This window comes from Zalophus californianus, chromosome 8, assembly GCF_009762305.2.
Source record: "Zalophus californianus isolate mZalCal1 chromosome 8, mZalCal1.pri.v2, whole genome shotgun sequence".
Lineage (NCBI taxonomy): Eukaryota > Metazoa > Chordata > Mammalia > Carnivora > Otariidae > Zalophus > Zalophus californianus.
In genome coordinates this window covers 5316361-5333698 of record NC_045602.1, presented here as the reverse complement: position 1 = coordinate 5333698, position 17338 = coordinate 5316361, and the positions used below count along the sequence as shown (strand labels likewise).

The 17338-nt window shown below is 51.7% G+C and overlaps 1 protein-coding gene across 13 annotated transcripts in view; it reads right to left on the bottom strand.

Moving 5' to 3' along the window:
• The window catches only part of RNF144A (ring finger protein 144A), a 114367-nt gene that overhangs the window by 26668 nt on the left and 70361 nt on the right, over positions 1–17338 (bottom strand). For 12 of the 13 annotated variants that reach the window (XM_027621053.1, XM_027621054.1, XM_027621047.2 and 9 more), the window contains 3 exons: positions 13671–13816; positions 2823–2927; positions 2613–2673 (listed from right to left, as the gene is read on the bottom strand). In XM_027621053.1, coding sequence (XP_027476854.1) covers positions 2613–2673; positions 2823–2927; positions 13671–13805 — 301 coding nt within the window. In that variant the 5' untranslated portion in view covers positions 13806–13816. Of the gene's footprint in view, positions 1–2612; positions 2674–2822; positions 2928–13670; positions 13817–15132; positions 15235–17338 lie in introns of those variants that run through there. The other variant, XM_027621056.1, reaches the window with a different exon arrangement.

Genomic DNA, 17338 nt, shown 5'->3' with positions numbered 1-17338 from the left:
TTTTCTTTTTAAAGTGGTTTTCTTGGAGAAGCGTGCTAGGAGAGATGGGGTTCCTCTCTCACTACGCGGCTGGCCAGGCCCGCGCTCCGGCCGCAGCACCCCCGTGGCAGTGCATCCCGCCCTGTGGGGAGCCCTCGGCCCCGGTCAGGCCTGCTTACAGATGGATCAGTTCAGCAAGTGAGTTCATCTCTCTGGGCTTTACTCTCGAGGAAAGCACCAACACCATGCAGGACAAGCCCTGACGTTAGCATTCATCGGACCTGCTGCCCCAAGAATAAAGAACCCAGGAGGTTGCAGGGCCCGCCTCTGGATGGCAGGAGCTTCAGGAGTGAGGAACAGGGAAAAAACACCTGCAGCCTGTCAGGGTCGCTGCTCAGCCAAGAGCACGGGTGTAGCGGAGCATGGTGGGGCATGCGAGGGAGTGGGCCCCCTGCAGAGCCTGCCCCCATAAGGCCTCTGGAGTCTGCCACAGGGGCAGGTGGGCACTGGGAAAGAAAAACAAGCCCACAGCTTCCTTGCCAAAGATCCCAACTGGAGGAGTGGGGGAGAGGAGATGAAAATCAAGCTTGTTATACCTGAAACTAATATAACATTGTGTGTCAACCGTACTTCCAATTTAAAAAAAGATCAAGGCTGTTACATGAGAGGAGACATGCTAAGACCCAAGGGAGACAATGTTTGCAACTTAAACCAATTAGGAACTAAGTGTTGTCAGAGGACCTGGGAGCTGGGTTCTCTTCCTGGGGCGGCCTCCCTGACTGCATTTCAAAACAATCACTTGTTTCAAAACTTGTTTGATGTACTTGCTGGAAGCAATTGCTCCAACATTTTAACATTTCAACATTTCATTCAGACAGGTCTTTGGTCATACTAAGTCTGAGTTCATTTTGTGTTTTTGTTGCTTTTCACATAGTGCTAGCAAAATGTTCTCAAGTAATAGACTTGAGAGATTTTGTTCACCTAAGTCAAGTTGGCTTCATTTTTATGCAAAGTTTAGAAAAAAAAAAAAAAATCCCTGACTGAGCCAAAGCACTTGAAATTACAAAGTATTTGAAAGTACAAAGTTGAAATTATTAGGTAGGAAAATTTATCCAGCTGAATTTTTAAATGAAATTCAAGGTCAGAGAAAGTTAATTTTCTTATAACCCAAATAACTACCAGTTTCTGTCAAGATTCTCTCTGGAAAATATTTTCAGAAGAGCCTGAAAGTCTCAGAAATCCAAATTAATCAATTTTATAGCTCTACATGCTGACTTCTGTATCACATGGTATTACATTTAAACTATAAACCACCCCAAAGCAAATGATATATGCCATTTAAATAAACAATTGAAAACAATTTCAATGTCATCAGAATCCTGTTTCATTTTTTTAAGTTTGCCACACACTGCCTTTTTTTTTTAAGCAAGCCTCAAGAGGAAATACAACTATCTGTAGCATTTCTTAAAAAAAAAAAAAAGAAAGAAAGAAAGAGCTTTCCACATTCGGCTAAGCTAGGAATCTCCTGATCCTTTCCTCTGCTCTATTCTGCATTCTTCCCATCTTGAGTGTTTTCCTGTAAACATGCAGCCCAGGGTTGCATCTCAATAATGAGCTTCTGATGCAGAGAAGGCTCTGTATAAGAGCAGGAAGAGCGGAGAGCACACTTGAATGATTACAGTCTGAGCTGAAAAGGTCAGAGTTTGGATGTGGTGTCTTCACAGTAAAATTGTGCCTAAGGAGCATCATCTAAACATGTCTGTTATTCTGCTCCTTTTCAGGTGAGCCCAAGGTCCCGGATATATATGGGAATGAAGCCAAATGGAAGCCACTGACTCTTTAAAACATCATTTTATGACCTTGGCACACTTCAGAGAGCCAAGCCAAAGACCAGTCCTGGGCATCCAACACGTTTCAATGCTTGGCAAGGCCACCTTGAAAATGATGTCACCTCCGCTCCGCCCGTGCCACACAGTGCTCCTGGGGAACCCTGAGGTCTGTGGCAGGCCTGGCTCCCGCCAAGAGGGTGTGCAGGACACCCTGGAGACGGGGGCAGATCTGGTCCACACTGCTACCGCCACCCACTAGAGCTGGAAGTCTGGAAAAACTTACTGAGACAAGGGACGTGGGACCCGGCGCCCACGTGTCCAGACCCGCCCCAGGTGCAAAAGCACAGGTTACACTCTCCTGTCAGGACGCCGGTCATCACACTTTCACCCACACGTGGCCTCCCAACTTCCTTCTGCGCCTTTGGATCTTTTAAATTCTGCACCGTCTAAGAATTTAGTCCCCAAACTATTAGCCATAACCCGGCTGCAGAATAATCATGCCCCATGAGGGTCAGATTGCTTTAAGCCAACCCCTAAACCCAAATCTCTGTAAAGGAGTTGTGTTTCAGGATTCCTTCTTGTTGCCACATGGAAACCCAACAAAGGCCTTCCACCTGGGAGCTCTGCAGAGAACTCAAAATGACCGCGACATCTCAGAAATCTAACTTACATCGATGCTTTCACTTCCACTGCAGCCAAAGGATGGACAATCCTATCCCCCGAAAGCGCTCCCCACCCCCGACGCGCCGGCCGGTCCTCCACCACCACGGGAATCGTAAGCCGCTAACCCACCCAGGCACCTACCTCTTTCAAACTGTAGCTTTTTGTATCTTTGCATAATTTCAGCAGCGACCATGCACTCAATCTAAGAAGAAAAAACACAAACAAGAAGTATGACCAGCTGTGGGCTAGAACACAGCCCAGGTCGGCCTAAGCAGAGCCCATGACCCCCGGCGGATCTACCGCGGGCGCCCTTGCGCCCGTTAAAGACCAGGTTTGTTCAGACGCTCGTGCCTCGTCCTCCTGCAGATGGCCCTGTTTAGGGCAGGCCGCATCGGGGCAGCTGATCGCAGTTTCCAGTCCTTCTTTGATCAAGAGCTCAACATACTGTTTCAGGCACTGAAAAAAAACCAAAGAACAGAGAAGTATCTGTCAACATCTTTATTCCTCAAGGGCGAAGACCTCGCAATACATAATCCAGCACACCGCCTATTTTCACTATTTGCCTATTTCTACCGTGTAGCCCAGAGCGACCACCAAAGTAGAGGTTCTGTTCACTCGAAGAGTATTCCAGGCCACAGAACGAAGGCTGCAGGTGGGGTCCCTGCACACAAGTTTGGCAAATACCATGCCAGTGCATCTCACGGTAGGAGGAGAGGGAGGTCGGGAAGGAGCATTTCTCAAATGCGTATCAGACGCCAGGCACTGTACTCAACCCTTTCTATTCCATCGTTTCACGTACACCTGAGATCATTCTTACAGGAAGGGGATGACAGTTGCACCTTTCAGGTGTGAACAGAGTCACTGAAGGAGCTTGCCGGCGGAGCCAGACAGCAAGGGCAGAGCCCCGAGTCAAGCCTGGCCTGGCTCGACTCAGAAATGCCCCTGCGCTCCCCGAGAACCTGCACACAGATGCCAATCCTCACCCCTGACACCCCACTTCCCAGCAGTTACTTACTACAACTGCACCTACTTGAAGGACTGCTCAAAGTCTCGGGTCAGACAGACAAAGTGGGAGACAGGGCAGAGTTCTATGGAGCGGGATGCGGTCGTACACTCCTGCCTCAGTCTACGAGTCTGGGAAGCCCACACTCCCCTGAAGAGCACATTATGAAGCACAATTAGAAGGAAAGACATGGCCTCCCCTGGTAGGCTCACTACCAAAAGTAACATGAGACAGACTTTGAAACGCTCATAGGAGAACTCAAAGAGCACAGAAACTGTGGCCATTAAGTGGAGAAACCAGCAAAAACCATCTCAACAGCATCCCCAGATCAACCTGCAATCACAGCCCCAGTCCAGTATTTGGGGTTCATGATGCCAACACCACTGTTATATTAGCACTATTAAAAATAATTGTGATTTGGGGCTCCTGGGTGGCTCAGCCGGTTAAGCGTCTGCCTTTGGTTCAGGTCATGATCTCGGGGTCCTGGGGTAGAGTCCCCCATCAGGCTCCCCGCTCAGCAGGGAGCCTGCTTCTCCCTTTCTCTCTGCCCCTCCCCCTGCTTGTGCTCTCTCTCTCTCTCTCTCTCACTTGCACATACACTCTCTAATAAATAAAATCTTTTTAAAAAAAGTAATAGTGATTCATCAAGAAAAGCCCATCAGCTATGTTTCCTAAGCCTCTACCTCCCCTCAAATGTGCACTCCATTGCCCTAGAAGGACCCATGGTCATTACTAATGGCTGTGTCTAAACTGGAATCCAGCTGCAATTCCGACTAGCTCTATGCCTATGCCTGGAACACATCTGTTACTCTCCTTCTACCAGCCTCATTTTCCCTACCTGCACTTTGGGGGGCTTTAACCCACATCACGGTGGAGTTGTAAGAATTTCGTGGAAGAGAATCTAGAAGATGACATGGAAAACTGTATGCCTGATTATATAAATAATAATTTGATCTAAATGGGTAATTCTCACCCTTCTAGCACATCAGAATATTTCAAACACTAGAGACACGAGGTAGCCATTTCTTTTAAAAATACAAATCAAGGTAATCCTCAGAGCCATTTCCCACAGCCTTTCTCAAGAGCACTAAACAGAATGCGAGGCTTCATGCGACAACTGCAATGTGGGCGCCCAGAGCCCAGCCCCAAGGCGGACTGCATTCCTCGGTCCTGCCCGGGCTCCCCGTGAGGGCAGAGGCCCCCTGAACTTCCGCGATGCATGGGTCACCAATATCTCGCCAGCACAATGGTTTTGGAGAGTTCCCAGAGAACCGGGTATGGATGAGCTGCATGCAGGAGAGCTGTTTGCGGTCTCAGAGGTATGCTCATCAAAACCCACACCAGAAGGAAGCGAGGCGGCAGAGAGAAGAGGGGGCAGTCACACGGAGCCACCAGCAGGCCTGCCTGCCCCCCCGCTCTGGCCGTGAGCACCACAGCAGCTGTCTGGGGGAGACAGTCACGCTGTGGTTTGGTGGCCTGCCACCCTTGCAACAATGCTGTGTTTCCAGTCGGGAGGAACCTGGAATGTGCTGCGTCTGGCTAGGTGACCGGTGAGGCGGGAGGAAGACCGAAGGCAGAGCTAGACCGACCCACGGAACCGTTGTAGGCAGAGGCCACGGACGGGCTCCCTGACGAGTTCGGGCCACGGCTCCCTTGACCATAAAACAGGGATGGCCACCTGGCTGGGCTTTGTGATCCTAAGAAAGAACATAAAAGCACCAGCACAATTTCCAGGACACAGCACCCACTCCGCCTCTGCTTTGTCTATCTGCATGACAGGATTCCTAGAGTCAGAGGCATAAAAATCTATCGGAACCACAAGACGATGATTTTACTTTTTGTCCTCAGTTTGTGCATCTGGGATCTCTGGAGAACACTGCAATGCCATAAACTCTCATAGCGCTGTGCGGGGCTGTACACCACGGCGGGGAGACTCTGCGTCCCCCGAAAGGCACAATACGACACTTAGCGCCCGTGGGAAACCCCCAGCAGGGGGTCTCTACGACTCTGAACATCCTTGTTCAAGAACAGGCCGACGGCAAAACCACCAGTGTGTCACGTCTGGCTGGATCATTCAGAGGCCTCTGCACAATGCTCACAATGACTATGTTCTGGGAGCATCGACTTGTTTACTATATAAAAAGAGATGAGGATCCAAGTGTCCAGCCAACCATCCATGGAAAACCAGCCCAGTCTTCTTCCAGATATGAAGTGGGTCAGGACTCACAAGCCATGTTTTTCCATCTAATAGCAAAAAGAGGTCTTAAAAGGAGCACAAGAGAATGGGCAGAGAAACTTCTGTAAAAATAAATAGGTAGTACAAAAGCAGATATCGATGGATTTCCCGCTATCATGTTGCTTGGAGCTCTCAGGGATCAGTGTCTTCACCTGAGCTGCGTTAGCCATTGCCACAAGAGTCAGGTGAGGTGCCATGGCTCCCAGTTTACAGACGAGAAAACAAAGCCTCGGGGAAGTTAAGAACGGGCTTAAAGACATACTCTGTAAGTAGACGAGCTGGGGTTCAAGTATGCCTGACTCCAAAGAGGGGGGTTTTGTTTTTAATTTCTGCCTTCTTCCTCAATTAAGAACTATTTCATATGCAATCATTTATTATGTATTTTCAGTTACCTCCTATTTTTTTTTTTTTTTTACTAGAACACAGAATTTTACGTACCTTTTTTTTGTTTGTTTTTTTAGAGTAGGTTTCACGCCCAGCACAGGACCCAATGCGGGGCTTGAGCTCACGCCCTGAGATCAAGACCTGAGCTGAAATCAAGAGGCAGACCCTTAACTGACTGAGCCACCCGGGCGCCTCTGCTGTATGTACTTCAAGCTGGCCGAGTCAGTCACCCTGGAATGCATCCATACATGCCCATGATTCTCGGATGCAACGACGGTCCGAGACGCCAAGCCCCCATGGCCGCCGCGGAGGGAAAAGACGCTCCTGCAGGTCGGGACAGTGCCCTATTTCTGACGTCCCAGTGGGGAGTGGGGGTCCCCCCCCGGGGCAGGGCCAGGAAGGCTTCCCAGAGGCAACACACTGGCCAGCGGGACAAGGACATCCCAAGAAAGGGGACATCCGCTGCGCAAAGGGCAGAAGGAGGAAGGGGAGGTGTCGAGAGCCACAGAATGTTCCAGGCATTTCATTTTCCGTTTTGTTTTCCAACTGTCTGAAACGAAGTTCCAAAGAGGAGACGGCACTGCATATTTGCTCTGAAAGCTCTGCTTCGGTTTCTTGCCAAGGAGAAGTGGGCCATAGAGAGCCAGCGGCCTTGCCTGAGCTACAGCAAGTCTCCATGGTGTCTGTTTTCTTACTCGAAGGCCTGCAGGCTGCTGAAGATCCTGAGAGCAGGAGAACACTGCTCAGAAACTGCTCCGAGGAGCTGGCGTGGCTTATGCTCCTCGGGGATCCACTACTTAGGAACAGGCAGGTCCAAGCAACGGCGGTGGGACCCCAGTGAACGCCGTTTGAAGAGCAAGGGCCCTGGAAGCACAGACCTGGGTCTGAATTCCAGCTTACCCACCTCCCAGCTGTGCGCAAGGAACCTCACCTCCCGGAGCCCCCATTCCGCGTGCGGTGGGAGGAGAGAAGCCTGCCACCACCAAGCCCATTCCAGCCAGGAGACCAACCCGAGGTGGCTACGGTCACTTGCTCGGGCAGGCACCACGTGCTTTCCGTGGGCGTCAGCCCGGCAGCCCCCACGGCTACCACCACCCCGAGTATCAGTGCACTGCGGGCCCTCAGGTAGGGACCCAGGGCACGTATACTCCTCGGCAGGCTTGTGATTACAGATGCCCAGTAAGGTCGTGGAGCCACGATCTGGCGTGAAACAGTCTCTCTGAAGAGCACCAAGTCGGAAGCCCACTGGTTTGTCAGCCACTTGGGGCTTCTAGTTCAATTCAGCTGGTAGGCACGGACCACCTGCTTTTGTGAGAGGGAGGGCGCGCTGGAGCCGACCCAGGGGCGGCAAGGTTTGGGGGGCCCTCCTTCACCACAATCAAAGCAAAGAGAGAGACCAGCCAGCTGTGGGTTAGGTGAGGCCGGCGCTGGACAGGGGCGTGCTCATTCAGGGCAGGCAGAGCACAGAGTGCCCATTCCCATGTCAGGTCCACACAAAGCACAGCAACCCCAGAAGGGCTGGCTGGACCACGGGTGTGTCAAACACGGCAGCCCATGGGGAGCAGAGAGGCAGGAGGGCACCCGGGCCGCATGCAGCAATGGGGCTTCGTGTGCAGAGGTGGTGGAGACTCCTTCCCCGTGGAGTGGATTTACTCCAGCAGAGGCCGCATGAAAGAACTCAGTCTCAGCAGGGTGAGGGTAAACCTGAGTGCGGCAGGGAGACCAGGGGAAAGTGGCTCAGGCCAGGAGTCCCCATCAGGGCAGTGTGTGGCCTTGGCTTAGGGAAGTGACAGTGATGGCAACGCGTGGTGGGGGGGGGACTGGGCACACCCCACAGCCTGGCCTGGAACCAGCAGGTACTGGAAAAATCGACCATCAAAACGAGGCGTCCTCAGGGAAGTCCTGCAGGAGCGGTTACCAGCCCTGCTGACGGGGTGCAGGAGGGCTATTCTGGGAACCCCACCATGGCCAGGGATGAGGGGCAGGCTCTGATGAGGTGGGACCCAGCGTGGGGCACAGGGTGAGGCTGAGGGTGACCGGGAGGCCTGAAGGGGACTCAGTCCCACTCTGACAACCTGGGGGCTCTTCTGGGGACTCAGGGGCCTTGGCACCACTGCTCTCCACAGAAAAAAGAGCCTGGAGTTGAAGCTGTGCTTTCCGCTCTGGCACAGGGACCAGGGAATCCTGGACTCCCTTCTCCTGGTGCAGGGGCTGCACTGGCCAGTGGGGAGGGGAGAGACCCCAGAGAGAGTGCAGCACTCCCTTCTCTGAAAAGGGGCACAGCCTCCTCTGCAGGGGGCATGTCCTTCCCTGGGGTGGGGGGGGGCACATCCTCCTCTGCAAGGGGCATGTCCTTCCCTGGGGGGGGGGGGCACAGCCTCCTCTGCAGGGGGCATGTCCTTCCCTGGGGTCGGGAGGCCACAGCCTCCTCTGCAGGGGGCATGTCCTTCCCCGGGGTTGGGGGGGCACATCCTCCTCTGCAGGGGGCATGTCCTTCCCCGGGGTGGGGGGGGCACATCCTCCTCTGCAGGGGGCATGTCCTTCCCCGGGGTGGGGGGGGCACATCCTCCTCTGCAGGAGGCATGTCCTTCCCCGGGGTGGGGGGACACAGCCTCCTCTGCAGGGGGCACGTCCTTCCCCGGGGTGGGGGGACACAGCCTCCTCTGCAGGGGGCACGCCCTTCCCTGGGTTGGGGGGAACACAACCTCCTCTGCAAGGGGCATGTCCTTCCCTGGATTGCGGGGGGGGGGGGGGGGGGGGGGGGGGCGGAACACAACCTCCTCTGCAGGGGGCATGTCCTTCCCTGGGGTGGGGGGGGGCACAGCCTCCTCTGCAAGGGGCATGTCCTTCCCTGGGGTGGGGGGCGGCCACATCCTCCTCTGCAGGGGGCATGTCCTTCCCCGGGGTGGGGGAGGGCACAGCCTCCTCTGCAGGGGGCACACGCCCCTCCCACCACACCCGTAAACAAGCTGCAGGAGAAGCAACAAGTGTGGACAATGCTTTCTATCTGCTGAATGTGAAAAACCAAAGTCACAGAGGAACAAAAATGAGTCTTTAAGCAAACCTCACCTTCACTGCAGACTTCCCGCTGGAAGGCAAGTCAGAGGTGCCGCAGTGGGAGAGTGTTAACCCACATACATTAGAGACAGAAACACTAAGAAGCCATCATGTCATCCACTCAACAAATACCAGGAGCCAAAACTATGGAAGAACAGAGAAGCCCTGAGGGGACTACCGCTAACGGGAGAATCCGGCGCTTCTGTGGTCCTGTGGGATCTCCTGGTGTTTGGATTAAGAGGGCCCCTGACAGGGGACTCAAATACGTGGCTCTGAGGCCCAAGCGGGGGACAACGTGAGTCCTCGCACCGCTGCTCAGAACTGGGAAGCCTGAGGGCTCATTCCAGTAGAGGGAGGCTCCACTCATTTCGCCTCATTACGCTAAGCTATCTCAACCGTCCATAGAACTGAAGATTATTCCATCAAACAGAGAAACCAACAGTGTGTTTGTTCTGTACCTCACAGATAAGAAGGGGCCGGGGGGCACCGCTAAGTACCTCCACTGGGGTACCCTGCCAACAATGGGGCAGGGTTCCAGGGCCTCAACTGCAAGAGACCTGGATGGGTCTCCTGGGTGAGAAGAGGGAGGGGGGCCACGGGAGGGAGAATCAAGTGCACAAAACAGGGAGAGAGAAAGCAGACCCCGAGTACCCTTCTTCAGCTGGAAGGTGCCAGGACCCAGGGGTGTATGGAGGAAGGCCCCTGCCCCTGCCCCTGCCATGGAGTGTGGCCCACAAATGACTCCAGAGCAGCCTCCAGGCCTTCATGAAGTTTCCCAGCAGAGACTCAGCATTTTCTTAGGGGCCGTCAGTAGATAAGCGTCGGATCTGGATGCGAGCAACAAGTGTCCTGGAGTGGAGGCAACCAGAGAGCATTCTTGAGCAGGACCTTGCGTCTTTCTGAGCTGCTGAGTCTCTTCATGAGATGGGAGAATTCTGGCCACTTCACCGGGTTTTATGACAAGTGAGATAAATGTGGTATGGCTCCAACAATTAACAAATGCTATTCCCCATCCTTTTCTACCCGCAAGGCAGAGTTTTACAGGGAACCTAAAAACCAGAGATAAAGACACAAACCACTGTGGCATGCCTGTGAGCAGTGTGGGCAGAGAATCTGAGGGGTCTGGGTGGCGCCCTGAGACCATGCAGATCAGAAAGCAGGTCTGCCACAGGGACACAGAAAGGCCCTGCTGAGGTACGTGGCCATGTGGCCGCCATCTTGGCAGCTGGAAGCCCCGGCCCTCTGGTCCATTCTCAGCCTCGAACCTCAAGGCACCTCACCCTGCAAGTATGCCTTTCCCCATCCCTAGACCCTAGACCCAGACTAGGACGAGGCCCTCTACACCGCTGGGCCCCAGCCCACAGAGAAGAGGCCGGGGAGCTGTGCCCCACAGAGCCCCCAGGAGCCAACGTGCAGGGCAGAGATAATCCACTGGGCTCATGGCCCCCAAGCTCTACACTGACAGAGAGGCCTGCTTTCAACCACTTGACATAGTTTTAGTCTCCCCTGTAGACCTCCGTTTGAATAGAGACCCTGAGCTGAAGAACACTTTGAAAACTACTCCCCAGGATTCACTCTTACCATGTGGTGCACCAGAGTTAGCTTCCTCTAAATCTGGAGACACTACGATTTCTTAGGCGTGCCTCAGAGAGGAGGAAGAGGCAGAACCAGAGCAAGAGCAGTTGCAATAGTGAAAATAAGAAAAATAAGAGTAACATCTTGCTCATATGACATTAAGCCATTTAGAACTCAAGCACCGACCATTCCAGTGACAAACATTTTTTTGAGCACCACTGAAGGCCAAAGTTTAGCGGACAATGAAACAAAACAAAATCCCCGCTCCTCTAGTGGCAGACATAGGTAAGTAGACATCACGACAACACAGTTCGACAAAAGGAACCAGATAGAAGAGGAGCTGGAAGCTTCCTACAGTTAGGAACAGAGGACGTGGGGAGAGGGTGGGGAACGGAGCTCTGAGGCTGGATAAAGGCAGGGACCCGATTACATGGTGGCACTTCCACTCAAGAGGGTCCGAACTACAGAGGGGTCATTTGAGCTAGCTATCAGAGAAAACGTGAGAGAGAGCCATCACAGACAGACAAGCAAAAGTGGGGGTGTCATGGTATGAGGGGGCTGGATTGGGAGGGTTTTTCTAGGAAAGGTTTCCCCTGGGTTCTAAAGCATACCACTGACAGAGCTGGGGCATGAGACCAGAAAGGCAGTAGCCCCTCTAAGGCTGCCTTGGGTCGTCAACTTCCCCGCCGCCCCAGGCCAGAGCCACACAGGGAGCAGAAGGCTTGGGGGCTGGACCGTAGGTACATTTTCCAGGGAGACCAACTTTTCTGTGTGGCACAGTCTACCTCATCTGGCCACCGTGGAAAGCACACTCGACTACAAATCCTAAGTCTCGGCTTCCTCCAGGATGGGCTCCACCATTAACTACTGGGGGACCCAACATACAGAGGAGGCCTCAGGGGTCGCCGAGGTCAGAAACAGAGCCTGCATTTCAAGGCAGAGATGCCTGACTGCACCATCCTGGTTTGCCCCTGGGCCCTTCCTTCCTTGAGGTCAACCTCCCTCAGAGCTTAACGGTAACGCTCCAGTGATTACTTATGAAGAGGGCTTCCTTCTGTCTTAGACAATTTTCTCTCTTTCCTCTTTCCCACCTTTTCCTGTCTGTCCCCCAGGAAAGGGGCAGTTACAACTCCTCTGGCCGTGGGCCGTGGTGGGGGGCCCGGGGTGACACGAGGCCACACACACAGGAGAAACGGGGCGCAGGCACCTCCCCCACTCTCGATCTGTCAACACGCAGGTGCTTCCTCTGTTCACGCTGCAGAAACCAGCACGACTGTTTTTTTCAACATTTTCATTTTAATACCTGGTTGTGGAAAAAAAAAAAACCTCCACTGTCCTGCTATCTCTCAGAACCGCGGGCGCCCCTCTCTGTGCTCTTTCCCTCCCTTCAAAGTCCCCTCTCCCCACTTAAATTAAGCACTTGATGTGAATTAGAGTTGCTTACTTGTTTTTACTACAATTCTCTAGAAACAGAAAACCAAAACAATGAAAGCAAGGAAAGGCAGGGGGGGCGGAGCAGGTGACTGAGACCCAGCAAGCTCACCTGAGGGCACAGAGCCGAGGGGACTGACTCCCCCTGTGGAGACCACAGAAGACGTGCCCTCAGACAAAGGGGAAGCGATTTGCATAAAGCAAAATCTTTAATCCCTCCTGACTGCTCCCCCACCCTAGCTCTTCCTCTAGAAGTGCAACTAAGTCCCATTCACAGTGTTAATGGCTGGAGGGCCCCCTCTCTCTGCCTCTCCCACATTCCTCTCCCGCCCACCCTTTCCCATCTCAGGAGAATGTCAAAAGCAATTTCCTGCCCTCCACGTTGAAGTGACTTTCCTGAGGATTTGATGAGCCGCATTTCTTGCAGATCAACACTGAGGCGGACTCGCTGCCCTGTAATCCAGTGAACTTTTAGTGATCAGCAGTCGTTGAGTCCTGAGTAGACCAGGTGTTTAAGGGGTACAGAATCCTGTCCCCCAGAAAGCTGGCGTCCGAAGCCAGAAGATGGAGACGTGAAGGTCTGCAAAGCTCCATCTCCCTATCTCTGAAAGGGACATGATGCTGTTGAACGTGCCCATGTCGCAGGGACATCAGGAGACATGAAGTAATAAGGTCTATAAAACGAGGGCAGGAGGGGAGAACACGGCTCCTGCAAAAGGGTAGGGAAGGCTGTCTAGTGACAGATTTTAACCTAGACATTTGAAAAATACACCAGCAGGCCACCCAGATGGTCCATTTATAACACAGTTAAATTCAGAAGCAACTTTTTGGGTTTTTTTAATAGTTGGAAGAAAGCAGTTTTTTTTTTTTTTTCTTTTTGGACCTTTTTTATTACTTGAATGGGAAGAAAAATCAAGTAGAATTCAACAAAATGAACTGAAAATAAACCCCATATCCTCACTTTCCCTTTCTGAGGGGTGAAATGCTGAGTCTGAGTTAGGCCTGATGGAAAGAGAAGTCCCTATAATCACCAAGAGCGGATCATCTGGCCCCAAATAATGCTGGCTACATCCTACGGAAATTTAAATGTGATTTCAACATCCTCGTTAGCATGACACGGGTGCAAGTTGACATGAATAGCCAAATATTCTCACTGCACACTCACTAGGTTAGCACTCTGTTATAATCGCAAACATGTAACTGTTAAATTAAATTTAAAATGAGGTAGGGTGAAGCTTTTTCTTTCTGGAAAGGAAAGCACATGTCACGATCAGATTTTCTCAATTGCATTACTAGCTTCTAAAATTCTGTTTAACCGCTAACTTTTGCATCAGGAGCACCTGTGATGGAAATCTACTTGGGTGCCTGACTGATTTCAAGGCGAATTCTTTTCAGTAACTGCGTTAAGAGACTCCATCCCGGGCAAAAGTGGGATCCAAGGTCACTAAAAACAAATGCAAAAAGCCTCCTCCTGAAATTGTTTTTAACAGTTGTTTTCTCTCAAAAGACCAACCAGAGTACAGAAGATGCACTGGCACTGGGCGATGGTCGTCATCTGCTCCACTGGGTACTCCCCGAGACAGAGCTTGCACGACACCAGCGGATCGAGGGCCAGGTCCCACGTGGGCCGGTACCGCGCTGTGGTCATGGCAGAGCAGTCTGAAATGAAAGAAGTGCAGGCCATCAGACCCCCCCATGCAAACTCAAGCGGGGATCACTTCCGGCTGCAGCGTGGCGGGGGGGGCGGGGCCCTGGGAAGGGGCCCACGGTTCTAGACAACACATTTGGGTCCTCTGAGTTGTAACCAGGGGTTCCTGACTTGGGTCTGTGGGTGACCCCTTTCCCATGCTGATGGTAATGATCGTGTCTACCCTCAAAATGACAAACGACCCATCCCATCCCTCCATCCGTCCATCTGTCCATCCCTCCATCCTTCCTCTGGGCATTGAGTAAGACCTCTCCCACCAACCAAGCACCTAGACTAGGAGGGCAAACCTTAGCAAGCATGGAAAAGAAGCTTTTGTTAAAACAGTCTGATTAGATGAAACTGTTCTCCGGTTTCTGCTGCAGGAACATCCCAGGGGAAGCAGTGGGTGAAGCCCCCCTCCTCATCCTCAGTGCCCTCCGAATGGAAGGCACCTGTCCTCACTGGCTTCTAGCCACACCGCTCAGGTGTTACCTCACCCTCCAGAATCAGCCCAACACCACTGCCTCCTTACGCGCTGGCAGATTTTCTAACACGTAAGCTTTAGGGGGGCAAGGGCCTGAGGGCAGACTTGTTCACATATGTGGGCCACATGCACCTAACAGTGCCTGGAGTCCACCAAACACTCCATACACACAAATAAAAGCCACTTTCACCTTCTCATCCTCCTGAAACACTCCCTAACCTGCCCACAGCCTGCTTCCTGATAGCACAGATTTTTCTATTTGTATTTATCACACTGATTTCCACTGCTTGCTGCGTGGGGAAGGCAGGGCAGGTGTGTGCCTCTGGTTCGTATCTCAGCACCTGACCCACGGTGGCCTCTCCACATCCGCCTGTCGGGTGAATGAACAAATCCTTGCCTCTGGATATGCATTCTCACCCTGAACTCCTGGTACCCGACTGAAGCCCGTGAGAGTTATTGTGCACCTGCAATCGGTAAGCGTGCCCCTTGCTCCCCAAACTCAGAACTGAGTCAGATTCTGCTAATATTTCAGACCCAGTCCCTGGCCATCTGAACGCTGAGAGGGAGCTCCTGCTATCCAGCTCTCAGGATCCAAACAGATTTAGACAACCTGGCATCCTTCTCTGACCCCACCATCGAAGTGAGGGACAAATGCTGTGGGTAGCAAGAGACCCCTGCATTCCCTGCTAGCTGTCAAGGCCATGACAGCAGGATTTGTCTCGTCCAGCTCACACTTGCAGCAGAGGCATGACACGTTATGACAAAGATATAACACACGAAGGAAAAACAAATCAGAACACCAACCAACGAGCAGAAGTTACACAAAACGATTCTGGCATCTTGGAGAGATTCAGAGGAGACACGATTCCCCGCCGTCGGGTCTTCAGATTCAATTCAGGAACACTCTTTGCCAAATAAAAAACTAACTGATAATATAAGGCAGGATACGGTTTATGTGAAAAATCAGTGCTCCAGGTACGTGGTAAAGATGCGACTAAGTCTGGGTAGAATCTTCAAAGTAGAAGAGCTTCATGAGGAAGACGAAGCTTGAATGTGGAAGGGAGGTGACATTTCACACAGGTAAAATAGAGTGGCTATCAAAACAGGAGAGAAGATATGCTAACATCTCTCACCAGAGAAGCAAAAGGAACTCTGCTCTGAGACCAACAGGATGCCCAGAACCAGTACACAGGAACTTCGTGCCCATCACCGGCCTTGGTGCGCTCGTGCATGCGATGGGGCTGATAATCCCGTCCCCTGGGGTTGCCGTGAGTACCCAGCACATACAGGAAATGCTCAGGAAAGACCCCCAACCCCCTCCCCTGCAAGGTCTCATTCAGCCATCCTTTTATGGATCTGCGAGAAAGACTCTGAGGTGTCAGACATTTCCATCATCTGTACAAGTTACCTCTAGGGACAAGGAGCTGTCATGAGAATTTCTGAAAATGTATTTCTATCCCTTTCTCAGGTTTTGTCAGCCTTAGCTCACTGGGTGTCACTAGGCCAGTGGTTCAGGTAGGACTCAGCTCTGTGGACTGACTCTAGGCTGGGCGTCCAGGGCGGGGGAGAAGCTACTGCGCCATCTTGAACACAGTCCAAGGAGAAGAGACACAGTGAAAAAAAAACAAAGGCACATCAGTGGTGTGAACTAACATAAGCAGGGGAGAGCCTGACCTTGAAGAGCCCCAGCAAATGAGGGCAGCTACTGAAGGCCGGCTGGAATCCACGGCAGGAGTAAGAACGGAGATCAGCATTCAGGGCAGGGAAGGGACAGTGCTGGATGGATGAGCCAGGACTCCACCCAGGACAGCCAATGACCAGGAACACCTTAGTCTAAACAAAGGGTACTTTCTGTTGTTAGAAAAGAACTCTTTGACACAAATTCAAATAACTGTTGGACTGGTTGGCACCTTCCAAATAATTTAAACAAGCTTCATAGTTTGACCCGCCACCAACGGGGCCAACAGTCGGATGATCTGGGGTCACTCAGCTATTTGGGGGTGTAGAGGGAACCAGAGTCAAGATGTGCACTCCCCTGAGCTCATTTTCGTTTGGAACATTCCTCCACACTTTGAATCTAAGCATATTATTATTATTATTTATTAGTATCATTATTTTAGATGTCCACAAACATTTTCTAGATCCTGGGCTCCTGAGTCAGGGTGTTTGTTTTGTTTTGTTTTGTCTTCCTTTATATTCCTCTACATCTTTTTTTGTTTGACTCCCTAATGATTTTTTTTTTTTCAAGTAACACTGCTTAAAGCTCACTGTCCAGAGTGATGATTAGGTTTTGACTAGGAATGCTAGCTAGCCCTAAAAGGGATCAAAACCTGTATGAGAAGCATGGCAGGCCCGGGGCAGGGGCTGCTGACTGGTGTGTCCCTCCCAGAGAGTGGGGGTAGGTGGCTGTGAGTTTTGGCCCAGGTTCGGATCCTGGAGGGTAACTGTAGCAGCACTCTCTGGGGAAAGAGCTCCCCACCGCACTGGAAGGGAGCAGACCTGGGTTCAAACCCTTGTTCTGCCACTTGGTCCTTGACTTTGGAGAAACTACATAACCTCTATGAACTTTAGTGTTTTTACTTCTTAAAATTAAATGCCATAACCTCCCACAAACACTTGTTGTGAAGAGTGAGAATAAATATATTATTTAAGATTCCTGGGACTTTTAACCTGCCTGGTAGCTGGAAGTCACTATCGTACGTAAGGTTCAAGACCTGGACATGAACCCATATGGACTAACGGGAGAGACAAGCTGCTGAGCAGAGAAACTAGAGGATAAACTCAGTCTCTTTCAGGAAGTCCCCCATGATGGCAGTAATCTCTGGAAGAAGGAAACCAAAACCAAAGCCTCCTGCTTTTTTTTTTAAAAGACTTGTTTTATTTATTTATTTTTTTAATTTTATTTATTTATTTGACAGAGACACAGCGAGAGAGGGAACACAAGCAGGGGGAGTGGGAGAGGGAGAAGCAGGCTTCCCGCCGAGCAGGGAGCCCGATGTGGGGCTCAATC